Raw genomic sequence first — 27680 nt, 5'->3', positions numbered from 1 at the left:
ATGAGCATCGTGGAAGTGGCGAGCCTGTTGCTAAGGACCGAGGAAACGTTCTCTGCATACCTGGCACGGATCAACAGCGTCATCCTTGCGCCCCTGTTGCAGTCAGGTGAGGATGGGGGTGATAGGAATCTTGGGATGGACTCAATGGGAGCAAGCGTGGTGTCGTGGTTTGGAGCGGGGGACTCTGATCTGGAGAACCGGGTTTGATTCCCCACTCCTTCACATGAGCGGCGGAGGCTAATCTGGGGAACTGGATTGGTTTCCCCACTCCTACACAGGAAGCCAGCTGGGTGACCTTGGGCTAGTCACAGCTCTCTCAGAGCTCTCTCGGCCCCACCTACCTCACAGGGTGTCCTTTGTGGGGAGGGGAAGGGAAGGGGATTGTAAGCTGGTTTGATTCTTCCTTGTGGTAGAGAAAGTCAGCATATAAAAACCAACTCCTCTTCTTCTCTTCCTCCTCCTCCTCCTCCTCCTCCTCCTCCTCCTCCTCCTCCTCCTCCTCCTCCTCCTCTTAGTCATCGCTTTTGAGCAGAACAAATCCCAATTTTCTGGTCCCTAGAAAATTATTTTTATTTATTTATGGTTTTGGAAAGATTTATTGGGACAGAAACTCTCTTAGTCCAGCCTCTGCTCTGATACCTTCCATGAGCGGAAAGCTTGCCTGGTCCCTCAGCGGTTGGTTCCACTGTCAAACTTTTCCATCCACTGATAAATTTATCATGACAGTCTACCAAAAATCTGCCCTCCTGTAGCTGAAGCAGTGGAACTACCGGGGACTTGATAGCGTGTTCTCTTTCTGCCCCCCCCCCCCAGGCTCCTTTGAGAATTTGGATGTCTTCTTGCGACTGAATGACCATTTCCACGTTCTCTGGGACTTGACAGAAGAGGGCTGCAGATCCCTGAAACAAACCTTCAGCGCTTCAGAATGCATCAGTGCCCAAGATTTCTACCTCATCTGGAAAGCAGACTTGTTCCTTGATCAATATGTCCAGTGAGTAAAACACCTATTGGCTTCTTTGTTTATTTAAAGCATTTATTAGCTGCCTTTCTGCTTGCAGGAACTCAAGAGCAACTGCCCTATGAGGAGTGGCTGAAACACTTAGGGCTGTTTAGCTTAGAAAGGAGACGGTTAAGGGGAAATATGAAAGAGGTCTATAAAATGATGCGTGATATGTTGAGAGTGGACAGGGAGAAGCTTTTCTCTGTCATAATACCAGAATGTGGGGTCATCTGCTGTAGCTGAATGGTGAATGATGAGAGATTCAAAACAGATAAAAGGAAGTATAGTTAAATGGTGGAACTCCCTGCCCCAGGATGTGGGGATGGCTGCCAACTTGGAAGGCTTTAAGAGGGAGGTGGACATGTTCAGTGAGGAGAGGGCTATTCATGGCTACTAGTCAAAATGGATACTAGTCATGATTCATCCCTATTCTCTCTGATATCAGAGGACCATGGCTATGATATTAGCTGCCGTGGAACATGGGCAGGATGTTGCTGCTGTAGTTGTCTTGTTTGGGGCCGTGGCTCAGTGTTAGAGCCTCTGCTTGGCATGCAGAAGGTCCCAGGTTCAATCCCCGGCATCTCCAGTTAAAGGGACTAGGCAAGAAGGTGATGTGAAAGACCTCAGCTTGAGACTCTGGAGAGCCGCTGCAGTAGACAGTACTGACTCTGATGGACCAAAGGTCTGATTCAGTATGAGGCAGCTTCATGGGGGCTTCCTAGAGGCGCCTGGTTGGCCCCTGTGTGAACAGACTGCTGGACTTGATGGGCCTTGGTCTGATCCAGCATGACTTTTCTTATGTTCTTAAGAGGACCTCTCCATGTGATCTTAACATCCAGACAACTATGTTGTTATTTTGTAGAGGTTTTTGTTTGGGGAGGGGGCAGAAGTTAAACTACTACTTGATTGGGGAGTGGGTAGAAGTAAAACATTAAAAACGAACCTCAACATTAAATGAGACCAGAATAGTTTTCATCTGTCCCAAAGTCACTGCGTGGCTTACAAAAATATATTAAATTTCTCATAGAAAAGGACCATTCCCTCCTTTAAAAAAAGACAATTTTCTCTGTTTTGGGGAGAGGTGATTGCCTTTCTCAGCTGCTGTTTTCCCTTCTGGCCTGGGCCCGGGTTTGTCCTTGCCCTGATCTCTGAAACCATGGGAGAGATGTCTTCCTACCGTCAGAGAGCATGTAGTTATGTGCATGGGTGGACCTCCTGGTCTGGACCCTGGACATTAGCCAATCTGCTTTGGGGTGGAATGGTGGCATAGAAATGTTTGAAAGAGATAAACTGGCAAAGCCTTTCTTGGCAGAATTCTGGCCGTGGGAAAGTCTTGCTTTTATTTTACATGAATACCCACGTTCCATCCATCTCAGATCCCATGGTGGTGTATGGCAAAGGGGATCCCCAGAGGATTCTGGTCCAGGCCCTGATCCAAACCCCCTTGCCTTCAGCACAGTTAGAAACATTAAGCTGGGAGGAACCTCAAGGGTCATCTAGTCCAACCCCCTGCACAATGCAGGAAATTCACAACTACCTTCCTCCCAACTCCCCAGTGACTCCTGCTCTGTGCCCAGAGGAAGGCAAATAACCTCCAAGATCCCTGGCCAATCTGGCGCAGAGGAAAATTGGTTCCTGACCCCAAAGTGGTGATCGATCGGCATTTCCCTGGGCTTGCAAGAAAGGGCCACAAGAACCAAACATTGACGCAACCCTTCCTGCCCTCCCTCTCACGATCTGCCTAAGTTCGCAGAATCAGCCTTGCTGTCAGGTGGCCATCCAGCCTCTGCTTAAAAACCTCCCAAGTTGGTAGAGTGTATGCCTTCCAGCCCACGCTTTGCTTTCCCACCTTCCTCCCACTTCGGTGTCTTCAAGATGTGCTATGGTCTCCCCGGACGGTCCCACACACAAGTTCTCCGGCCTCTTTTGTATCTGATCTAACGGGTGACATAACATTGGTCTTAATATATTTTTTCAACAGGTATTTTTCCACTTTTGCCAGCTATGCTGCAGTCCAGGGGTTTGAGCATGCTGCCACGAATAAAAGGTGAGCGACGGTTCTTAGAGGATCAGCTGCCTCAGTCATATTTCTTCTCTATAAGAAAATGGGATGGTTGGAACTGGTAGAAGGGCTATGGTGCTGCTGAAGAACAGGTTCATCTTGCTGCATCTCCCCACAGTGAGGAAGAGTGAGATTGGGGAGGGACTGTGGCTCAGTGGTAGAGCCTCTGCTTGGCATTTAGAAGGTCCCAGTGTCTCAATCCACAGCGTCTCCAGTTAAAGGGACTAGGCAAGTAGGTGATGTGAAAGACCTCTGCCTGAGATCCTGAAGAGCCGCTGCCGGTCTGAGTAGACAGTACTGACTTTGATGGACCAAGGGTCTGATTCAGTAGAAGACAGCTTCATGAGTTCATTTGGGGAGGGGCTGTGGCTCAGTAGTAGGGCATCTGCTCAGCATGCAGAAGGTCCCAGGTTCAAACCCTGGCATCTCCAGTTAAAGGGACTAGGCAGGTAAGTGATGTGAAGGACCTCTGCCTGAGACCCTGGAGAGCCGCTGCCGGTCTGAGTAGACAATACTGACTTTGATGGACCAAGGGTCTGATTCAGTATAAGGCAACGTCATGTCTTCATGTATGTTAGAGTCCAGTAGCACCTTAGAGACCAAAAAGATTTTTCCAGATATGAGCTTTCAAGAGTCAAAGCTCCCTTCGACAGAGGCAAGTAGGAATGGAGGTCTCCTGAGTCCTTATATCCCAGTTTGAAGGTGGGAGGGGTGTTGCAGAGAAAGGAAACAGGATGCAGACATGACAAGGCACATTATAATCTTCTTAATCTTGTTGGATCTTGGAAGCTAAGCAGGGTTGGTCTCGGTTAGTACTTGGATGGAAAGTCTAGGGTTGCTACTCAGAGGCAGGTAATGGCAAACCACCTCTGTCCGGCCATTTACGCATGGCTGTTTCCTTGTGGTCACCCCGCTGACTGCTTTGATTATGCTTGCATTTTCTGACCACCAGAGGCCACCTCGTTCTCCCTGTGCGTTTCGCCTGTGTTTTCTGGATGCTGGCTAAACACAGATTCAGAAAATGCGGGCAAAATGCGTGGAAATGCGCAGGGAGAGCGAGGTGACCTCTGACGGTCGGAAAATGCAAGCATAATCAGGGCGAACACCTGAAATAGTCGGCAGGAGGAAACAGCCATTCATAAATGGCCTCCGTCTCTTGCCCTGGTCCGGATGGCCCAGGCTAGACTGATCTCGCGAGATCTCGGAAGCTAAGGAGGGTCAAGTCTGGTTAGTATTTGGGCTTGGATTACAACTCGAGGGCACGTTCTGCCACCCTGTTGGAGCCCTTCCCTTGGCGTGGTGGCCATGACCTGCCTTCCGGCTTCCAGCTTGCCATAAGTGGCTATCAAGTAAACAGGAGAGTCTGGAATCTCGGCTTGTGCAGTGGATTTCGCTGAAAGAAGGGAAGTGTTGGAGGACGAGTTTCCTAAGGTGGTCTTGTGGACAAGTCCCATGGGAATTAAATCAAAAGAGTTTCCGTCTAGACATTAGGAAGAACTTTCTAACAGTTAGAGCGGTTCCTCAGTGGAACAGGCTTCCTCGGGAGGCAGTGAGCGCTCCTTCCGTGGAGGGTTTTTAAGCAGAGGCTGGATGTCCATCTGTCAGCAATGCTGGTTCTGTGACCTTGGGCAGATCATGAGAGGGAGGGCATCTTGGCCATCTTCTGGGCATGGAGTAGGGGTCACTAAGGGTGTGTGGGGGGTAGGTAGTTGTGAATGTCCTGTCTTGTGCAGGGGATTGGACTAGATGGCCCTGATGGTCCCTTCCAAGTCTATGATTCTTTGACTGGCCCACCTGTTGTGGCCACCACAAGCCCTTCCTGACCCAAGGGTGCTGGCGGTGGCTGAACACCTGTCAAGCCTGCTCTTAAGTAGAGCATGCACGTGAATCTCAGCCACAAGGCTTCTTTGGCACAGAAGCAGGGTGCGTGCAGATGGGGTACTGGGATAAGACAGCAAGTCTCTGCTTGATGTTTTGGCATGTTTCAAAAGCACTTGTGTAATGAGGCGTGGATCTTGGAAGCGGCCCTGCATAAGCTTGCAATCGAGAAGAAGAAGAGTTGGTTTTTATATGCCGACTTTCTCCGCCACTTAAGGAAGAATCAAAACCCCTTGACGATCCCTGGCTGTTCTGGCCTGGAGGAAAATTGCTTCCTGATCCCAAAGGGGCGATTGGCACTACCCTGGGCATGTAAGAAAGGGCCACGAGAGCCAAACACTGTCACAACCCTTTCTGCCCTCTCATAATCTGATCTCTGCCAGAGACCCTGGAGAGCAGCTGCCAGTCAGAGTAGACAATACTGACCTTGATGGACTGATTCAGTATAAGGCCGATTCATGTTTTCATGTGTATTGTGGATGTTGGCAGTGAGGTCTGGAAGTCACACAAGCCAGCCCTGCAGCAGTTCCTAGCCGACTTCTCCTTGGACGCCTCGGTAGCCGTGGCTCTCCACACGGTGCTCCACAAGCCCTTCCGGGATCAGCTCCAGCAATACAGCCTCATCCTCTCCAAGCTCAAGGGATCTGCTGGCCAGGTACCGGACCTCCTAACTAGGGTTGCTAAGTCTGGGTTGGGAAATTACTGGAGATTTTGGGGTGAAGCCTGGGGAGGGCGGGGTTTGGGGAGGGGAGGGACCTCAGCAGGGTGTAATGCCACGGAGTCCACCTTCCTAAGCAGCCATTTCCTCCAGGGGAACTATCTCTTTAGTCTGGAGATGAGTCGTAATGCTGGGAGATCTCCAGCCACCATCTGGAGGTTGGTAATCCTAGTAAAGTGGGTTCCATCTGGTTCCACTATGGCTCACCTAACTAGGTTTTTTAGGGGGGGGGGCACACAGTGTCTCAGCTGTTCTCTGAGCTGTTCCGATCTCCCCCCACACACACACATTGTAAGGACTCACACATAGCAGATGCATGGAAGACTGCTGGGTAGCGTCTCCACTTAAACGATTTAGGCATAAAGTGCCAAAGAAGCAATCGTACAGGATTGCAACGAAGGATCATTAAGCACCAATTGGTCAATTTCACTCAGGCGTGTATCTGTTTGCAACTGAAGAAAGTGTCTTGAAAAGGGTCAGAAACCGGACTTCCCTTTTTGCGTCTTGGAAATGTGCTGGAATTGACCATGACTGATGGTGTCTTGCAACTTTAGTGCTGTAAGGTTGGCAACCCTGTTTCCTAACCCACTGCACTTGGCTGTCCCGTTTGCCCCAAGACCAAATGCTTCTTAATCTTCATTCTATAAGCAGGGCCTGCAGGGGAAGGGAAATCCTGTCCTCTCTTGTAGTTTATTTTTGTATTGTAGAGCTGCCATCCTTAGGGTTGCCAAGTCTGGGCTGGGAAATTCTAGGAGATTTGGGGTGGGGGCTGGGAAGGCAAGATTTGAGGAGGGGAGGGACTTCAGAATGGTATAATGGTATGGGGTCCGCCCTCCAAAGCAGCCGTTTTCTCCAGGAGAACTGATCTCTGTCGTCTGGAGATCAGTTGTAATTCCAGGAGATCTCCAGGTTCCATCTGGAGGGTGGCAACCCTAGCCCACCTGGTCATCCCTCCCCCGAGCTTTTCCCTCGCCCTGACACATCTCCTTTGTTAGTGTCATGTTTCTCTCTCAACCCAAAATACCACCTGAAGGTTCCCCCCACCACCACCTCCCATAATACTAGAACTCGTGGGCACCCAATGAAATTGTTGGGAAATAGATTCAGGACAGTCACAAGGAAACACTTCTTTACTCAGTGAGTAACTCAACACTGGAATTGAGTGCCAGAGGATGCAGTGATGGCCAGAGGCATAGGGCGAAAATACATGCTCGTTCAGCCAAGATTCAGCCAGGATTGAACGCATGCATTTCACCCAACGTGCCTTCGATCCTGGCTGAAACGGAATAAAGGATGCTAAAGCAACCATGCATTTTCGCCCATGGGTAGCTTTAAAAGGAGGTTAGACAGATTCATGGAGGAGAGGTCTATCAGGGCCTACTAGTCGATTCTCCACTCCACCACATGAAGCCAGCTGGGCGACCTTGGGCTAGTCACAGTTCTCTCTAAACTGTCTCAGCCTCACCTATCCCACAAGGTGTCTGTTGCGGGGAGAGGAAGGGAAGGCGATTGTAAGCCAGTTTGAGTCTTTAAAAGGTAGAGAAAGTCAGCAACTCTTCCTCTTCCTCCACCTCTTCCTCCTCCTCTTCCGCCGCTGCTGTGGGAGGGGAGAAACCGAGGCTTGTAGGATCTCCCCTTGGATGCCTGGCAAGTACTGAAGGGCTGTACCTTTTTCCTCCTGACAGTGCCCTGAGAATGAAGCAATCGCTGATGCGACCAACAAGTTTGCAAAGCTGCAGTCCTTCGTGAGGCAAGTCTTGGATGAAGCTTGTCTGACCAAAAGCCTTTGGAAATCCCTGGGACACAAATTCACGGTGTGTGAGAGAGAGAATGCTTAGCAGCTTGTGGGTTCTGCAATTCAAGCGTTCCCCACTGTTCGGAGCATCCGAAGCGTATCACGAAGCGGTGAAAACAACTTCGTCTTCATTTTTTTCAGGACGTGCTGTGTACTCCTGAGCGGAGGTTGCTAGAAGACAGCCGAAATCTTGCCGTCTTTTCCAGCACGGGCCGGTCTGACCGCGTTCTGCTCTTCAACGACATCCTGGTGCTGATCCAGGTGAGACGTAGCAAGTGGGAAAGCAGGAACCCTGACTGTTTGGCCAATGAGTAGAAAGGTAGCCTTTCCTGACTAGCTTGGAGTAGAGTATCTCTGAGGGGGCTAGAAATCTTTTTAACAGGGCTTTAGTGCTTTTCTTCACCACATAGTGGGATCCTCTGGGTGTGTGAGGGGTGGGGAAAGAACCATGATAACAATATCAACGTATGGTTGGTAGCATAGTTGGAAGTATGTATCAGGGGTCCCCAGTCTTTCTGAGTCTGTGGACATCTTTGAAATTCTGACCTTTTATTTGAACGTGTGTCTTCCCAGGGGAGCAGTATCCAAAGTTTTGATCTGAAGCTTGTGTGGGTAGACGCCGCCGAGAGAGAAACGGGGAAGTAAGTGGACATTCTTCGTTCCCCTTGTCTGGTATTCTTCCTGCTCTCTTCTGCCGAGTGTGAAGCCTTCCTCAGTAATTCTCGTGTCCTGCGGGCAATACAGGCTTAGAGCCATCTAGCTAACGGAGTGGGAGGCAGGCTTCCTGGCTTAAGTTCTTAGCTGCGCTAACTTCCTGTTATGAAGAGACCTGCACGTCCTTATATAAGTGTTAAGGAAGCATCCAACTAATGATTGCCTTTATATTCTCCAGGGAAGTGTAGCCATTTTTTGCTTCTCTATCCCTGCAACCTTTAGTACGTAGAATCATAGAGTTGGAAGGGGCCACCGAGGTCATCTAGTCCAACACCCTGCACAATGCTGGAAATTCACAACTACCTCCACCACACCCCCAGTGACCCCTACTCCATGCCCAGAAGATGGCCAGGATGCCCTCCCTCTCATGATCTGCCTGAGGACATAGAATCAGCTTTGCTGACAGATGGCCATCTAGCCCCTGCTTAAAAACCTCCAGGGAAGGAGAGCTTACCACCTCCCGAGGAAGCCTGTTCCATTGAGGAACTGCTCTAACTGTTAGAAAATTCTTCCTAATGTCTAGACGGAAACTCTTTTGATTTAATTTCAACCCACTGGTTCTGGTCCAACCTTCTGGGGCAACAGAAAACAACTCGGCACCATCCTCTCTATGACAGCCCTTCAAGTACTTAAAGATGGTCATCATGTCCCCTCTCAGTCTTCTCCTCTTCAGGCTAAACATACCCAGCTCCTTCAACCATTCCTCTTAGGGCTTGGTCTCCAGACCCCTCACCATTTTTTGTTGTCCTCGTCTGGACACGTTCCAGCTTGTCTACATCCTTAAATTGTAGTCCCCCAAACTGAACACAATACTCTAGGTGAGGTCTTGAAACCCCATTTTACACCCAGCACCATCTTGTCCAATCAAATCTCCAACACATCCTATATTTCCTTTCAAGACTTTTCAGGCTGTAGAGTAGATTGAGGGCTTCTCTGTCTTGTGTCTGTTTCGGGGCATGACAGAGAAGCCCTGAAAAGTCTTAAAAGGAAATATAGGATGTGTTGGAGATTTAACAACTCCTTCTCCTTCTTCTCTTCTTTCTCCCTCTCCCTTTTGGGCAACTTCAAAGCTTGCCATTTGGGATTATTTGACAGTGTTGGAAGTCTTGTCGTAGACCTTTGTTGCGACTGTGCCTCGATTCATTTCCACCTGGGAACTTTTGCTCCACTGAATATTTGCACTGAACGTTGACATTTTTGCGTGTGTTGGTTTTCTGTTCCTGTGAGCTGCTTTGGAATCAAGTTTTGGCGGAAGAGGGAGATGCGGCTGTAAGTTCTGCTGTGGAAAATGCCTCCCCTCTCTCTTGTGACCTCCTTCCAAGTATTTTAGAGCATGCCAGAGACATATCTCTGGCCCCCGTGCATACTATTCAGACTTTTCTTTAATTTTTGGCAAGGGGGTTGGGTGTGGTGTTACGGGGTTCACTTGGCATCTTCAAACAGAAGATGGATTCGGTGAGCCCTTCTTTTCTGGTTTGTAAAACGGCATCATTGCATTTGCCAAGTAGATATATGCAAATAAGATTTTTTTCAGAAATAAAGTCAGTTTTTAAAATTGGAAAAATTTAAAAGCCAACACAAAACATTAAATGTCTTCAAAGGCCTGTCAGATGTTCTTGCTATTTGGTGGTGGAAAGTGCCATCAAGTTGCAGTGGACTTATGGCGACCCGTTATGGGGTTTTCAAGGCAAGAGACTTTGGAGGTGGCTGCCTCTACGTAACGACCCTGGACTTCCTTGATGGTCCCCCATCCAAGTCCTAATCATGGGCATCCTTGCTTAGCTTCCGAGATCTGATGAGAGCTGGCTAGCCTTGGATATCCAGGTCAGGACTAACTAACTGGCCATCTGTCGGGAGCACTTTGATTGTGGGTTCCTGCATGGCAGGGGGTTGGACTCGATGGCCCTTATGGTCTCTTCTAACCTTGTGTGATTTTGTGATTTTTTTGTAATTAACTTATGCAAATCCATAAGTATACATTTTAGAAACATAGAACCTTAGAGTTGGAAGGGACCACCAGGGTCATCTAGTCCACCCCCTGCACAATGCAGGAAATTAACAACTACCTCCCACCCCGACTCCCCCAGTGACCCCTGCTCCATGCCCAGAAGATGGCCAAGATGCCCTCCCTCTCATCATCTGCCTAAGGTCATAGAATCAGCACTGCTGACCATCTAGCCTCTTCTTAAAAACCTCCCGGGAAGGAGAGCTCACCACCTCCCAAGGAAGCCTGTTCCACTGACGAACCGCTCTAACTGTTAGAAAATTCTTCCTAAATGGAAACTCTTTTGATTTAATTTCAACCCGTTGGTTCTGGTCCGACCTTCTGGGGCAAGAGAAAACAACTCGGCACCATCCTCAATATGACAGCCCCTCAAGTACTTGAAGATGGTTATCATATCCCCTCTCAGTCTTCTCCTCTTCAGCCTAAACATACCCAGCTCCTTCAACCTTTCCTCATAGGACTTGGTCTCCAGACCCCTCACCATCTTTGTTGCCCTCCTCTGGACAAGGGATTCCTCTGGGCAAGGAATTTTGCGCAAGGAATGCAAGTCAAAAGAAATCCCTGCCCCCAGGGGTTTACAGCTTAAATCTAGATTGAGGGTGGTGATGATGAAGGCAAAGATAATAAAGGGGGGAAAAGCAGCAGTTAGATGCATTTCAAAGCTTTTCTAAAGATGGGTGAGCGCCTCTTCCCTTCACCCCTATGTTAGGCGGAAGCAGACTGAAGCATTTGCTCATTAATTAGCACATGGCTCAGGTTAGTTGTGGTTTGTAGTGGAAATGGCACGCATAGCTTGCGCTTGATTTGAGCATCCGTAATTAGGGTGCGGCATTCGTGTTGTGTGATAGCAGTCCTCTTCTGTTTTCAGTTTGGAAGTGGCGGGGGACTTTTGTCTAGTTGGTGGCCAACGGATCCCACGTTTGCCCTTCGCTAAAGTACATTTGCTGCTTTTGCCCGCAGGTATGCTGTCCGCATCGCTGCCCCGGAGGACGAGTTTTTCCTCCTGGCCAAAGACCCCAAAGCACGGGTAAGTGGCTGTCGGCTAGAGAGATAAAGAAATGGATATTGAAATCTTGAGTTATTCTCATTCTTTTTGTCTTTGGTCTTTTATGCACGGCTGTTTCACACGCCGTCACCCCTCCGAAGGCTTCGTGTCTTTGTTTTGATTGTGCATGCTGTTTCTGGCCAGCAGAGGTTGCCTTGTTCCCCCCCTGCAATTCCCCGCCTTTTGCCCATGTTTTTGGAGACCGGTTTTATCTCGAATTTGAAAACGCAGGCATAATGCGGGGAATTGAAGGGGGAGAGGGAGGCGACCTCTGACGGTCAGGAACGGCATGCATACTCAACAGAAAGACCCTAGGTCGTTGGAAGGGTGACTGCAAGAGAAACAGCCATGCATAAAAGACCTTTCTCTCTCGGATTGGATCTAGGATAGGAAGTCCTTGGGGATGGGCTGTGGCTCAGTGGTAGAGCATCTGCTTGGCATGCAGAAGGTCCTAGGCACAACCCTACAGTTTGACCTTCCTTTTTGGACTGTTTTCATGGCTTTCCCTTGCTCCTGCAGGCTGTTTGGCAGTGGAAGGTGAACCAGGCGGTGCGCCAGGCCCTGAACGGGAAGAGGGACTTCCCTTTGTGGAGCAGAGACAGTGAAGGGAGCGACCCTTCAAGCTGCCGCCACTTCTCGTTCACTTTCAGGGCTGAGGGGAGGCTGAAGAATGCCGTTTACGACGGAGAATGGTGTCTGGGTAGGCCCCATGGCAAGTAAGTCCGGTGCTTTCCTGGTCTTAGAATCATAGAGTTGGAAGGGACCACCAGGGTCATCTAGTCCAACCCCCTGAACAATGCAGGAAATTCACAGCTGCCTCCTCCCCACGCCCGCAGTGACCCCTACTCCATGCCCATGTCTTCTCTTTCTTTCCTGACCTGAAAATCCTTCCCAAACTCTCAGGATGGTTCGGACAGCGTTTCCAGTTTCCTATTGCCAGGGCAACCAGAAATAGAAGGCGAACTCGCGGGAGAGGAATCCATTTGTGCAAGAGTTTAGCAACCACTGTAGACACTTTTTTTGGACCTAATGGTGCAAGGAACTTACAATAATAGTTAAAAACATTTTCAGTATAAAACCAAAAATAGAACAGCAAACCCCAGTTCTCTCCCCCACTGGAAAGGTTCCCGCCATTCAAATCCCCTCAAAATCCCTGGCAAACAGGCAGGCTTTTCGGCTTCTCCTGAAGATCTGCAGGGAGGGGGCTCCTCTCTCCTCAGGTTGCCCTTTCCAGATAGCTGGAGCCACATTGCTTAGCTGGGGATGTGATGCCATAGAGTCCACCCTCCGAAGCTGTCATTTTCTCCCGGGGCACTGATCTCCGTCGCCTGGAGATGAGCTGCAAGTTAGGGTTGCCAGCACTGGGTTGGGAAATACCTGGAGATTTTGGGGGTGGAGGCTGAGGAGGGCAGGGTTTGGGGAGGGGAGGAACTTTAAATGGGCACGATGCCGTAGAGTCCACCTTCCAAAGCGGCCAGTTTCTCCAGGGGAACTGACCCCTGTATCCCGGAGAAACGTTGTAATCCCAGGAGATCTTCAGCCACCACCCAGAGGCTGGCGACCCTCGTTGTAACTCTTGGAGAATTCCAGGCCCTACCTTTGAGGTTGGCAACCCTAAGCTCAGCACAGAGAACTTCCTTGCTCTCTCTTACATTGTGGTTAGCTGCTGAATCCTGCCTGAGGAGGGGGTTCACTCAACTCCAGTGGGTCTTGCAATTGTGCCCTCTCTCCCTCCTTTTGCTGCTAACACTGCATTAAAAAAATTTCTGTCATCTTCCATGCAGCTGTTCCTTGACATGTGTTCTCACAAGCCTTTGTGAATTGCAGGGGGACCCTGACTTGGCCAGACGGCCGGAACTATGTTGGCGACTTCAAGGACGGCTTGGAACATGGGTAAGGAGGAGCTGTACTGTGGAACCATCTTCTCTTGTCCTCCTCCTCCCATCCATTGGAAATGTTCTTCCAAACAATCAATGAGTATAGCACGTAACTCGACTTGAAGTTAATGCATGGTAGCTCTTCGAAGTGCAAACGGTGCACCAAACTCCTGGTTTGGGGGGGAGGTTGGGGGGCAGCGTCCCAGGAGAAAAACTGAATAGAAAAATAAGGCCTCATCTACTTATGGAAAGTTCTGACCATGGAGTTCCTGGCAATTCCTAGAAGTACCAGCGTTGCAATTTCTTAGCACTCCCTTTTGCTACTTCCGGGGAGTTCTAGGACTTGTCAGGAACTCTATGTTTAGAATTTGCTGTAAGTAGATAAGACCTTACTTTTCTCTTTAATGTGTCTCCCCAGGATGATTGCATGCCTTCCTCCACTTCGGCCCCAGTTTCCACCCACCAATCAGTTGAGCATTTGTGGGCATAGGCTGCAATTACCTGGAGGTCTCATGGCGTAAGCAGGCAAATGGGAACCCTGAAAATTAGATCTAATGAGCTGAAGCAATAGGAAAGAGGATCTTGGTTGAAGCTGGGAAGACCATCTGAACAGTAAGAGCCGTGGACAAGATGTTTAATTCCCTAGGTGGAGGGAACAGTCCATTCTTGGACAGCCCTATGGGGACTGGCGCTATTGCTTTTGAGGTTTTTTGCATTGGACTACATGGTTTCCAACATTGCTTCCAACTCAAAATGATCAGGGGACTAGAGCAACCTCCCTATGAAGAGCAGTTAAAAAGCTTAGGGCTGTTTAGCTTGGAAAGAAGGCGCTTAAGGGGAGATATGATCGAGGTCTAGAAAATTATGCTTGGTTTGGAGAGAGTGGACAGGGAGAAGCTTTTCTCCCTCTCATAATACTAGAACACAGGGTCATCTGCTGGAGCTGGAGGGTGAGAGATTCAAAACTGATAAAAGGAAGCATTTCTTCACACCATACATAGTTAAATGGCGGAACTCCCTGCCCCAGGATGTGGTGATGGTTGCCAACTTGGAAGGCTTTAAGAGGGGAGTGGACATATTCATGGAGGAAAGGGGTATTCATGGCTACTAGTCAAAATGTATACTGGTCATGATGCATCCCTATTCTCTCCAGGATCAGAGAAGCCTGCCTATTATCTTGGGTGCTATGGACAGGATGCTGCTGCTGCAGCTGTCTTGTTTTGGGGCTTCCTGGAGACACCTGGCTGGCCACTTTGTGAACAGACAGCTGGACATGATGGACCTTGGTCTGATCCAGCAGGGCCTTTCTTATGGTTTTTTTGGCAGCCATCCTCATTTCTTGGCACGTGGCTTCAGCTGATGTCTCTCCTTTCCCTCCGCAGGTTCGGCATCTGCCTCGTCCCCCGTGTGTCTGAGGACCGTTACGACTGTTACAAGTGCCACTGGCAGGAAGGCAAGATGAGCGGTTATGGGATCTGCGAGTAAGTAATCCTGCAGAATAGCTGCTTTTGGCAAAAGTCCTCTCTCTCTCCCCTTTCCCACCCTGGGTCCACAGGTGCGTCAGCAAATCGTCGTGGGCCTGGAAGAAACCTGTTCCTCCCTCCCCCATCCATGCACTGTGTGTTGAACTGCTTAAAAGACTCATTTTGGGTCCATGGCTCAGTTTGTGGAGCACCTGCTTGGCATGCAGAAGGTCCCAGGTTCAATCCTCAGCATCTCTATTTATAAAGGACCATGAAGGAGGTGATGTGAGAGACCTCGGCATGGAGAGCTGCTGCCAGTCAGAGTAGACAGTACTGACCTTAATGGACCAAAGGTCTGATTCAGTAGAAGGCAGCTTCATGTGCTCATGTCTTATGCTGTTTGGGAGGACCTGTGGCTCAGTGGTAGAGCATCTACTTGGCATATATATATAAGGTCCCAGGGTCAATCCCTGGCATCTCCATTTAATGGGGAGGGGTTGCAGCTCAGTAATAGAGCGTCTGCTTGGCTTGCAGAAGGGCTCTGTTTCAATCCCTGGCACCTCCAATTTAAAAGGACCAAGCAGTAGGTGATAAGAAAGACCCCTGCCTGAGACCCTGGAGAGCTGCTGCTGGTCTGAGTAGACAATACTGACTTTGATGGACTGAGGGTCTGATTCCATATAAGGCAGCTTCGTGTGTTCATGTGCTTTAAGTCCATTAACTGTCATGTGGGGGAGAACTGTCATTGATGGGGTGATGTCACTTCCATGGAAAATTCAGAAGTGATGTCACACCTCTCTAGGAATTGTCGGAAACTCTATGGAAGCCCTCCTAGAGAGGGCTGAGCTCAGTGGAGATGTGCTGTCTGTGCTAGAATATATAATCTACCTTTTGAAGCTGCCATTTCCTCCATGGGAACTAATCTCTGCAGTCTGGAGATTAGCTGTAATGCCAGGAGAACTGTTTAAAACCCCCCGAAGAAGGAGACAAATATAAAGCAGAAACGAAATGGGGAACATCTCAGTGTGGCATAGTGGTTAAGAGCAGTGGATTTTAATCTGGAGAACCGGGTTCGATTCCCCACTCATCCCCATGAAGCTTGCTGGGTGACCTTGGGCCAGTCACAGCTCTCTCCTCACTCTCTCAGCCCCATCTGCCTCACAAGGTGTCTGTTGTGGGGAGGGGAAGGGAAGGTGATTGTAAGCTGGTTTGAAACTCCTATATAAGCCAACTCTTCCTCTTCTTCTTTCCCAGGTATGGCAATGAGATGGTCTACAAAGGGTACTTCAAGGACAACCTGCGCCATGGGTTTGGCATCTTGGAGAGCCCTTCTTGTACCGAGCGCCCATTTAAATACACGGGGCACTGGGAAAATGACAAAAGAAGTGGTTATGGCATTTGGGACGACGAGGAGAGGTAAGTCCAGCAGATCTGGAGGGTGCTGTGTTCAGATCGTTCTCTGGTGACGAGAGCAGTTAGAGTCCAGGGGCACCTGTGAAAACAAGTGCTGTTGAATACAGGCAGGATGCTGCTGCTGTCGTCTTGTTTGTGGGCTTCCTAGAGGCACCTGCTTGGCCACTGTGTGAACAGATTGCTGGACTTGATGGACCTTGGTCAGATCCGGCAGGGCTTTTCTTATGTTCTTATGGAGGAGAGGGCTATCCATGGCTACTAGTCAAAATGGATGCTAGTCATGATGCATACCTATTCTCTCCAGGATCAGAGGAGCAGGCCTATTATATCAGGTGCTGTGGAACACAGGCAGGAGAATGCTGCTGCAGTTGTCTTGTTTGTGGGCTTCCTAGGGGCCCCTGGTTGGCCACTGTGTGAATGGACTGCTGCACTTGATGGGCCTTGGTCTGATCCAGCAGGGCTTTTCTTATGTTATGTCCGCCTTAGAGACCAACATGGTTTTGAGGAATGGGTGGGTATGAGCTGTGGAGAGTCAGAGCTCCCTCCAGGAGATCTCTGAGTCTTTATATCCCAGTGGGAGGGGTGTTTTAAAAGGTACAAACCATATTGTAATCAGCTTGATTAGAGCAGAAGGGAAATGCTCAGGGACAGCAAATTAGCATCTGGAGTGAGATAAGAATCCTGTGTCCCCATTCAGCCCGGGGGGGGGGGGGTCCATTGTTCTGAAAATGTGAATGAACTTGTGAAATGTCTGAGTAGACAACACTGACCTTGATGGACCAATGGTCAGATTCAGAAGAAAGCAGCTTCATGTGAAGGGTCATGGCTCAATGAAAGAGCATCTGTTTGGCATGCAGAAGGTCCCAGGTTCAAACCCTGACATCTCCAGTTTAAAGGATGAGGTTGCAGGTGATGTGAAAGACCTCGACTTGAGACCCTGGAGAGTCGCTGCCAGTCTGAGTAGACAATATGTGCCTTGATAGACCAGCTCAGTAGAAGGCTTCCCATATTCGATACCCATTACGAACATCTTCAGCTGTGGTTTCGTGTAAGGATGGTTGTCGCTGCAGGTGCGGAATCATCTTCTTGTGTTTCAGGGCAGAGAGGTACATCGGGATGTGGCACGAAGACCAGAGACATGGGCCAGGCATTGTGGTCATGCAGTCTGGGGTGTGCTATCAAAGGATGTTCCACATGGATAAAATGGTGGTAAGTGTTGTGAACGAATCACTCATAATGAATTACACAGAACTGCTGGGTTTGCATTGCTCATCTACTCACTTAAATTTGGTCTATGTGCACAATTTCAATTTTTCTCCCTGTGCATGTGTGACCAAGCCCCTAATATAACAGCGTTATGTTGTCGGGTTTCAAAGTAGAAAAGTTCTGAGCTTTTGCTGTGTTCCTTTTGCGATCTGCAGGGATCTGGGATTCTTCTCCTGGAAGATGACTCTGTCTACGAGGGGAACTTCACACCAGAGTTAACTTTTGTTGGAAAGGTGAGGTTGGGGAGGGTGTCGGCCTGCATGGAAAACTTGGGTTGGACGGAGTAAATCTGGGCCGGAATGATTCTTAGAGGTCCATGTGCCCTTTGTCATACACAGCAATTCAGCAATGGCTAAATCCAAGTTAAACCAAAATTTCAAAAAAGACCAGTAAAGTTTAAAACAGAAAACAGCAATGATTGTGGGGGAAGGAGAATAACTGGGGGAAACAAGATTGCCACCTGGCCCCTGAAATTCAAAGCACTGATAAGTGAGCTGGTACAGGGAGAAGTACCACAACTAACAAGGCCACGTCTGAGAAGGAATTATTTTTTCCGCCCACCTGTGGTAACAGCTGGGCTTTGAGAAAAACAGAGTTTGGGAGATAGAAGAGGGCGCGGGCTCTGCTCCTCTCACCTGTATGTCCCTTTTGAGTAGAAGCCCCCTCTCCTGCTTTATACGTGCATACAAATGAACTCAATTAAATTTATCTTAGCACCATTTAAAGGTCTGATCAGGATGGCTAGACTTGAGTCCAGAAGCAGACACCTGCTGAAGAATAAAAAGAAGAGTTGGTTTTTATATGCCAACTTTTTCTCCCACTTAAGGGAGAATCCAACCGGCCTACAATCACCTCTCCCCCCCCCAACAACAGACACCCTGTGAGGTAGGTGGGGCTGAGAGAGCTCTGTGACTAGCCCAAGGTCACCCAGCTGGCTTCATATGTAGGAGGGGGGAATCAAATCCGGTTCTCCAGATCAGAGAACCGCTCCAAACCACTTTGACCCTTGAAAGCTCATACCCCCAGGATCTTGTTAGTCTCTAATGTGCTCCTGGACTTGAATCTAGCTCTTCTGCTGCAGAGCAGTGTGGGCTATTCTCTGAAACTCTGATCTGGATGCCGTCTCAACTGTGACTCTGGGGCTTGTTTCAGGGAAAGCTGGCCTTCCCCAATGGCTTCACCCTGGAAGGAACCTTCAGCAACAAATCCAGCCAAGGCCTGCAGACCCAAGGGATCCTGAACACCTCTGGAGAACAGCCGCATGAGCAAATGACCAAGCTGTGAGTAGAAGGGAGGGCCGAGATCCCCGGCTTTGTGTTTGCTTGGCTGCAGTTGACCTCTAGATGAGATTGGGGAGGGGGCCTGTGTTAATCTAGTTCTAGCTCAAGGTTGGAAGCCTCCAGCTTCCAGCTGTGTTCTGCACTGACCTTGGCCTCCTGGTGGTAGGACAGATATCCCAACCATTTATCCAGAGGTAGCAGCTTGCCATTGGATGACTTATTGCTGTATGGCTAAGCTTGGAGATTAGAGGGCTTTTAAAATGGCTCAGACAGATTCATGGAGGAGAGGTCAATCAGTGGCTACTAGCCCTGGTGACTAAAGGGAACCTCCACATTTCAGACCCTCCCTAGTCTGATCCAGCAGGGCTCTCCTGAGGTTCTTATCAGGGGAAGGCCTCGGCCTCTGTGCCCTGTTGTTGGACCTCCAGAGGGTCTGGTTGGCCACTGTGCGAGATGGGATGCTGGACTAGATGGACCCTCACTAGTCTGATCCAGCAGGGTTCTTATGTTCTTTTTAGGGGAAGGCATCAGCCTCTATGCCGTGTTGTTGGCCCTCCAGAGGGACTGGTTGGCCACTATGTGAGATGGGATGCTGGACTACATGGTCCCTCTCTGGTCTGATCCAGCAGGGCTCTTCTTATCTAGAGATGGTCTCAGCCTCTATGCCCTGTTGCTGGACTTCCAGAGGAACTGGTTGGCCACTGCATGATACTGGATGCTAGACTAGATGGATCTTCACTGGTCTGATCCAGCAGGGCTCTTCTGAGGTTCTTAGTGGAGGTGGGTGATAGACCAGGGAGTGTGGGAGTTTCTCATTGTTGCTTGATCTCAAATGCCGCCATCAATAACTAACTGTGCCAACCTTGCATCTGCCACTAACTCCATATATGAATGGGATCCTTGAAGTAGTATAATTCTTATATGTAGTGTCTGTCTGATATGTATGGCTTGTTCACATATCCAAGTTGCCCATTGGTTCTGCAGTCCTCAAGGGACAGACCGGACATGTGTGATCCAAGAGGGCCAACCGAAACAGTCTATTCTTTCCTTGTCCAGCCAGCTGGGTCAGAAGGAATTCCCCGTGGAGGTGAGATGGGAAGGAGTGTTCAGCCAGTTCCTGGAGTTCATCCATTTGGGATGCCGCGGAGACATGGAGGAGGCCTTCATGGGATTTCACGTCCAGACCAGCAAAGAGCTGAGGAAGTCTCAAGAGTACCTGTTTTGCCAAAGGTGAAGAGGGGATTATGGCCCCAAGCATGGGCATGAGAGGGTTTACCCAATTGTAGGGCTAGTAGATTCATGAGCAAATAGCTAATGAGGCCAGTGGTCCAGAGTAGGGCCTGTTAGTAACTAGTTCACACTTGTAGAAATGTATGTCATGCATCAGCGTGTGTGCGCGTGTGTTAAGTGTTGTCAATTCGCTTCTGACTCATGGCGACCCCATCAATTAACACCCTCCAGAATGTCCTATCATTGGCAGGCTTGCTCATGTCTTGCAAACTGAGGGCTGTGGCTTTCTTGGTTTGAGTCGATCAATTTCTTGTTGGGTCTCCCTCGTTTCCTACTGCCTCCCTCTTTTCCTAGCATTACTGTCTTTTCCAGTGACTCTGGTCTTATGATGTGACCAAAGTATGACAGCCCCAATTTAGTCATTTTAGCTTCTAGGGTCAGTTGAGGCTTGATTTGATCTAGAACCCAAGGAATTGTTTTTTTGGTGGTCCAGGGTATCCTTAACACTCTCCTCCAACACCACATTAAAAGGAATCTACTTTCTTTCTATCAGCTTTCCTATCATCTCATTGCCAGATTATTTTATTCCAACTCTTCTCTGAACTGCATCCATTCACTGAGACTGCTGCTACTGGGTCGTGATACATTAAGCATATCCACTCCCTAAATTGACTGATAAAATCAGAGTGTTTCAGTGTTTGTGTGTGTTTGTGTTAAGTGCCATCAAGCTGCTTCTGACTTATGGTGACTCTATGAATTAATGACCTCCAAAACTTCCTATGGTTAATGGCATTGTTCAGGTCTTGCAAATTGAGGGTTGTGGCTTCCTTTACAGAGTCAGTCCATCTCTTGTTGGGTCTTCCTCCTTTCCTGCTGCCCTCAACTTTTCCTAGCATGATTGTCTTTTCCAGTGACTCTGGTCTTCTCATAATGTGACCAAAGTACAACAGCCTCAGTTTGGTCATTTCAGCTTCTAGGGAGAGTTCAGGCTGCTGAAGCAGTAGGTGCCTCCATACCTAAAACACCTTCAGAGGATGACAAGGAGGAATCTGTATCTTATCAGGAGAGGCCACAAATGACAGCAATCCTCATGAATCGAAAGGGGCAATCAGACAGCCATACAAACGCACACATGTAAACCCAGAAACCCCCAGCCTGTTCTCAGTCTTTCTGTCTCTGACCTTTAGAGAGAACGAAGAGGTTCCAGCGAAGGTGGACATCCTTGGAGAACTAATTGTTCATCAGGAGCAGGGGACCCTGCAATGCTACTTGGAGCAGGTAAGTCACCCATGGGTGCTGATTCTCTGGGAGGACTCGGCGGAACCCTGGAGGTCCCTTCCAACTCTATGAATCATAGAATTGGAAGGGGTCCTACAGGCCATCCAGTCCAACTCCCTGCTCAATGTAGGATCGGCCTAGAACATCCCTGACAAGTGCTTGTCCAGCCTCTGCTTAAAGACGGCCAGTGAGGGGGAGCTCACCACCTCCCTAGGCAGTTGATCCTATGAAGCAAAGCTTGTTAGCTTTGGGCTGCTATATTATCTAGTAAAACTCCAAGCTTCTCTACCACTTCACCCGAATGTGTTCTCCAAGTACTCCAGGCTGTCTACACACTGGGAGGTGTTATGGATGTTTGTAAAAAAACAAGATAAATGTGAACTAGAAATTGGATCTCACCAGTTAAGCTCCTCTTCAGGATTTTTTACGTATGGACAATGGGAATCTTTTAGAGTGTGCTATGGTGGGCTTATTTTTTTACGCTGTGATTTTGTGAATTTGTAGAAGGGTGAAGCTGAGATCGGCTTCTCCAAGATGTTCCTGCTAAGACCACGGCTGGGCAGCCATTTAAATGAAGAGTTAGGGCCGTGCTATTCATGAGTGCAGAACTGAAATGTGTGTTTAGGGTGTGTGTGCAAAAAAATCATAACCTCTTCTGCACCAGAGATTTGTGGGGAAAGGGATTGCAAAATGGTTATGGATTGTTCAATTCTTAGTGGTCCCTGATTGGCTAGGATCGCCCTTGTAACCCACACAGGGACTGTTAACCCTGGCTCTGAAGGACCTCTTTTGCTATTGATGATGGCATGTAACGAAATCTGGCACTAGGGCGTTGTGACATCACACCCAGCATGTGATTCCTGATTGGCTGGGATCCCTTGAGTAAGAATGAAGATGTTTGCCAGCGCAACAGCAGGGGATTTGGGCTTTTTTGCCCCCCTCCCTGGCAAAAAAATAATAATAACCTGGAGAAAATTCTGTTCAACGCTGATCCTTAATATTGGATAGACCAGGTCATTGTAGGCATGAAGTGACTCCTGACCTGTAAATTGTTTAGTTAGGAGGCAGCTGAAGCTTGACAGAAGCTTGAAAGACTTTTCCCTAAGAGAAACAGGATCTTTCCCTGCTTTTAACATGCCTATAAAAACATGAAGCTCCGGGGGAGCGCTGCGGTGTGACTGTCTCTGTCATAAATAGGGTGGCCAACCTCCAAGAGGGGCCTGGAGATCGCCTTGAATAACAACTGATCTCCAGACTATTGAGATCATTTCCCTGGAGAAAATGGACGCTATGGCATTATACCCTATTGAGTTCCCTGCCCTCCCTAAAACACACCATCCCCAGGCTCCACCCCCCAAATCTCCAGGAATTTCCCAACCCAGAGTTGGCAACCCTAAAGGAATGTCCTTGTTTGCACATTCTTTTCAGAGGTTACATATTTTCACCAGATTTGGTGTTGGCTTTTTCACTGAGCGTTTATTTTTCTGTACCTCTCAGGCTTTCCAGAATTCTCTGCATCCATTAGGAAAGCTGCTGAAGATGCTGACGTTGGCATTCCAGGCCACCTACTCAACGACGGGTGCCAGCAAGCATCTTCTGACCATGGCGCAAGAGGAGGTCAAGCATTATGCCAAGAAGATATGGGAATTCTACCTGTACGTAATTGTGTATGGCTGTGCTGTCTGGGCCTTTCTTTTTGCTAGGTGCAAGGGATCTGGTTGACTTGCATCTGACCTCTTGCAAAGCTTACCTCATGCCAAACTGCTAGTAACACTTGTTGTGGTATGTTGAAGGAAACTGATAATCCCATATACTGTATGCAGCTGACACATGCTCGCGCTGTTTCTTATAGGGTCATGAATATGCACATACTCATATTGGGGTATATAGGTGGTTGGCTATATCGAGATACAAAGTAATTATGCTAACCACGTCCTATGAGGAAAGGCTGAAGGAGCTGGGTATGTTTAGCCTGGAGAGGAGAAGACTGAGAGGTGATTTGATAACCATCTTCAAGTACTTGAAGGGCTGTCATAGAGAGGAGGGTGCCGAGTTGTTTTCTGTTGCCCCAGAAGGTCGAACCAGAACCAGTGGGTTGAAATTAAAAGAGTTTCCGTCTAGACATTAGGAAGAACCTTCTGACAGTTAGAGCGGTTCCTCAGTGGAACAGGCTTCCAGGCTTCCTCAGGAGGTAGTGGGCTCTCCTTCTTTGGAGGTTTTTAAGCAGAGGCTAGATGGCCATCTGTCAGCAAGGCTGATTCTGTGAATGTAGGCAGATCATGGGAAGGAGAGCAGGAAGGGTTGTGTCAGTGTTTGGTTTTCCTGGCCTTTTCTTACATGCCCAGGGTAAGGCCAATCAATTGCCACTTTGGGGCCAGGAAGGAATTTTCCTCCAGGCCAGATTGGCCAGGGATCCTGGAGGGTTTTTTTTGTTGTCATCTTCTGGGCATGGAGTAGGGGGTCACTGTGTGTGTGTGTGTGTGTGTGTGTGGTGGGGGGAGGCAGTTGTGAATTTCCTGCATTGTGCAGGGGGTTGGACTAGATGACCCTGGTGGTCCCTGCCAACTCTACGATTCTAAGGGGGAAGCGATGGACATTCAGTGAGTTTTCAGTGTTCTTCAGACAGAGACTTGTGTTTGCTTTTTACACTCCTCAGCGGCTTGCTGCATCTTGCCTCGGAGCGCAAAGGACGGCCATACGCTGAAGACCTGGAGAACAGGTAGAACTTTGGACTTGTTGCTTGATTCTCACTGAGCTCTTTGGTCTGCCTCTCTACCATTCCTCCTGCCACCCAAAGAACTGCCAGTCCTCCGTTTACAAGACTTGCCACGTTCTTGATGTTTCTCCCTGGGAAACAGGGCTTTTCTAAACACCTGCTACAAGATATCTTAATTGTAGATCCTTTCTTCTTAGCCCTGACCTAGATGGCTCAGGCTAGTCAGATCTTGGAAGCTAAGCAAGGTCGGCCCTGGTTAGTACTTGGATGGGAGACCACCAAGGAAGTCCAGATTTCCTACGTAGAGGCCGGCAATGGCAAACCCCCCCCCAAGCGTCTCTTGCCTTGAAACCTTTATGGGATCATTAATTGCCTTGACCTGGATGGCCCAGGCTAGCCCAGTCTCATCAGATCTGGGAAGCTAAGCAGGGTCAGCCGTGGTTAGTACTTGGATGGGAGACCACCAAGGAAGTCCAGGATTGCTGTGCAAGAGGCAGGTAGTGGCAGTCCACCTCTGTATGTCTTTTGCCTAGACCTGGATGGCCCAGGCTAGCCCAATCTCGTCAGATCTCAGGAGCTAAGCAGGGTCAAGCCTGGTTAGTACTTGGACGAGAGACCACCAAGGAAGTCCCCGGTCATGACACAATGGCAGGCAATGGCAAACCACCTCTGAGCATCTCTTGCCTTGAAAACCCCAAGGGGTCACCTTAAGGTGGTTGTGACTTGCCGGTGCTTTCCTCCACCACCCACCCTCTGTGGGTCCTTTGTTTAACTTAATGATAACTCTGTAGCAGGGTGGTGTCTGGCAGTTAACGCTATCCAAGCTAGTGACTTTGGGCTAGTCACAGTTCTCTCCGAACTCTCTCAGCCCCACCCTCCTCACAAGGTGTCTGTTGTGGGGAGAGGAAGAAGAGGTGATTGTAAGCCAGTTTGATTCTCCTTAAAAGGTAGAGAAAGTCAGCATATAAAAACCAAATCTTCTTCTTCTACACCATGAGAGCCAGCGTAGTGTAGTGGTTAGGAGCAGTGGTTTTGAGCGGTGGACTCTGACTTGGAGAACCGGGTTTGATTCGCCACTCCTCCATATAAGTGGCGGAGGCTAATCTGGTGAACTGGGTTGGTTTCCCCACTCCTACACATGAAGCCTGATGGGTATCCTTGGGCTAGTCACAGTTCTTTCCGAACTCTCTCAGCCCCACCTACCTTGCAAGGTTTTTGTTGCGGGGAGGGGAAGGGAAGGCAATTGTAAGCTGCTTTGATACTAAAGGTAGAGAAAAGCGGATTATAAAAACCAACTCTTCTTCTCCTCCTCCTTCTCTTCCTCTTTAAAAGTGGGAGGGGAACCATGTCTCCTTCATCTGTTGGCTAGCAAAGGCAGCGACTGTTGGTGCCCGGCTTTTTCTATTAACAGATGTCATTTCTTTGGTTCAGCAGCCTGAATGGACCCAACGCCATCCTGCCCCTCATCCTCCCATGTTTCTACCCGGATCTTTTCATGTTGTACATGCTCTACCACGAAAAGGAGGATGACCTCTACTGCCAGGGGGTGGTCGATCTGAGTCAGGAATCGGATGTGAAGCTTCTGGAGTTCCTGGATGTCCGGAAGTGAGTGTTCCTGACAACGGAGATATTTCGTTGCATGAGTCTCTCATTCTCTCTTCTCAGGAGTATGTGCCAAGTTGTGACAGTTTTTTTGGGGAAAGCACAGGCATGCCACTGAAATGAAATGCACATGTGTCTTAAATCTAAATTTAGAAAAAAGGTAGTTACTTTATTAAAACGATGCATTGGACTTGTACCACTAGTTCTGCTAAGAATGAAGTTTTTATATTCCCCTGATAACTGGTAAATTGTGTTCAGCGTGGTGTAGTGGTTAAGAGTGGCAGACTCTAATCTGGAAAACCAGGTTTGATTCCCCACTCCTCCACATGAGCGGTGGACTCTGATCTGGAGAACTGGATTTGTTTTTCCCTGCTCCTCCACATGAATCCTGCTGGGTGACCTTGGGCCAGTCACAGTTCTCTCCAAACTCTCTCAGTTCCACCTACCTCACAAGGTATCTGTTGTGGGGAGAGGAAGGGGAGGCGATTGGAAGCCGCTTTGAGACTCCTTAAAGGTATAAAAGGTATAAAAACCAACTCTTCTTTAAACACAGGGCAAACACGTTGAGGGATTTGTGCGTATTTCCCTTCCAGAAGAGCTGGTTGGGTAGTATTGTAAAGGAACAAGTTTGCTAGCACTGGGCATTGTATCAAACAGATGTATGGGCTGGCTGTAACTACTTCACTGGCAAGATTGTACATCTGTTCAGGGGCTTCTTTGACTACTTAGAGGACCTTCCCTTCTCTTTAGGATGAAAATCAGTGTTTTGGATAATCACGTGAGTTTAGAATGTTTTTTTTTTTTTTAAAAAACAACAACACACACACGCTAAACTTTTGCTGTTTTTTCCTCTCTCTCATTGACAGACATTTTTGGCCCCTCAAAGATCTAACACTAACAAAACACCAGGTAAGAAGTTCTCCCACCTTTGACTGTTTAGGATTGGTGTGTGCATTTAGTGGAATGAGAGTCCTGGTAGAATAGCCTGTATCATTTTAGATTGCAAGTAGAGGGTGCCATTCTTTGGATGCTTCCTTATGTGTAAAAACCCTGTAAGTGTTAAAAAAAACCTAGCTGTTAAGACGTAGGGCTACAATATCTCTCTCTGATCAAAATGACCCTTCTGAGCTGGGCTAATCCCCCAAAAGGGCAAAAATACCTAACATCCTAGTTTTCTTTCCATACTGGGGATTAGAGCTGTTCAGAGGGACCCTTTTGAACAGGAAAATGGCAGAAGAGAGAACTGCCTGGTTCTGGTTCAGCCGTTCTGCTGCAGCTGCTGGTCGAGCCGCGTGGTCTATCTGAAATTCCCTAACTAGAATTCCAGGGAGTTGCATGTAATGGGGACTTTCATATCTCCCCACAAGAAAGTTAACAGTGTTTTGTTTTTTCCTGTTTGTAGAGACGATCTCTCGTCAAAGACCGTTGCTTCCTTTCTGCGACTGACTGTCTACGGAATCTAATGTAAGTTTCCGTCGGGAGCCGTTTCAGATGCTTACTTCTTGGTTTTCCCCCTTGAAGGTTGAGCATGTGCTGAAAGGGTTAGATTCCCGGCATACCCCTAAACCAAATGGGCTCGATGTTTGTGTTTTTTCTCCAGAGGATGCTGGGATGCAGCAGCATGTGATCTGAGAATGGTACCCATCGTTCCACTATTAATGAGAGCCAGCATGGTATAGTGGTTAAGAGTGGTGGACTCTAATCTGGAGAACCGGGCTTGATTCCCCACTCCTCCACATGAGTGGCGGACACTAATCTGGAGAACCGGGTTGGTTTCCCCACTCCTCCACCTGAAGCTAGCTGGGTAACCTTGGCCTAGTCACAGCTCTCTAAGCCCCATCTACCTCACAAGGTGTCTGTTGTGGGGAGAGGAAGGGAAGGAGATTGTAAGCCATTTGAGACTCGTTAAAGGTAGAGAAAGTTGGCATAGAAAAACCAACTCTTTTTCTTCTGTTATACCTCTTCCCCCCCCACCCCCAAGCACGTTCACTTGTATCAGGGGATATATTTTTTTGACCAGCTCTTCAGTTTCACTAGAAAAGTGAACATCCCCATAACTTATATTTTCTTCCTTCTAAACAGACCCTGTAAGTCTAGATACTGAATCTTTTCTTCCTTCTGTAACACTGATGCCCATCAGGACGGATTTTGCTGAATTTATTTTACAACCAGAAACTGTACTCAAGTTTTTAAATGTTCTCAATAAAGAGACGATCGATTTATTAGGATTCTTTTTTTTTTTTTACAGTGAAGGTCATGTCATCATCATATGTCTGTCTCTGCCCATAACCCCCATCTTATGGACTAATACTTCAATGCAAATATCAAACATAATGGG

At 48.5% G+C, this 27680-nt stretch overlaps 1 protein-coding gene across 1 annotated transcript; it reads left to right on the top strand.

Moving 5' to 3' along the window:
• On the top strand, positions 1-26810 carry ALS2CL (ALS2 C-terminal like). Its single transcript, XM_056857959.1, has 22 exons — positions 1-106; positions 814-991; positions 2982-3047; positions 5430-5595; positions 7344-7472; positions 7595-7714; positions 8027-8094; positions 11133-11199; positions 11737-11933; positions 13045-13110; positions 14477-14575; positions 15812-15973; positions 17068-17179; positions 17392-17469; positions 18389-18516; positions 19573-19746; positions 20934-21024; positions 22522-22679; positions 23681-23743; positions 25172-25345; positions 26209-26251; positions 26745-26810. Exons 1-22 carry the CDS (start codon positions 1-3, stop codon positions 26808-26810), a joined length of 2511 nt encoding a protein of 836 aa, XP_056713937.1.
• Positions 26811-27680: the final 870 nt, after the last annotated feature.

This window comes from Euleptes europaea, chromosome 11 (genome assembly GCF_029931775.1).
Source record: "Euleptes europaea isolate rEulEur1 chromosome 11, rEulEur1.hap1, whole genome shotgun sequence".
Taxonomy (NCBI): Eukaryota; Metazoa; Chordata; class Lepidosauria; order Squamata; family Sphaerodactylidae; genus Euleptes; species Euleptes europaea.
Note: the sequence above shows the minus strand (reverse complement) of the source record. Positions and strands in the feature narration are given on the sequence as shown.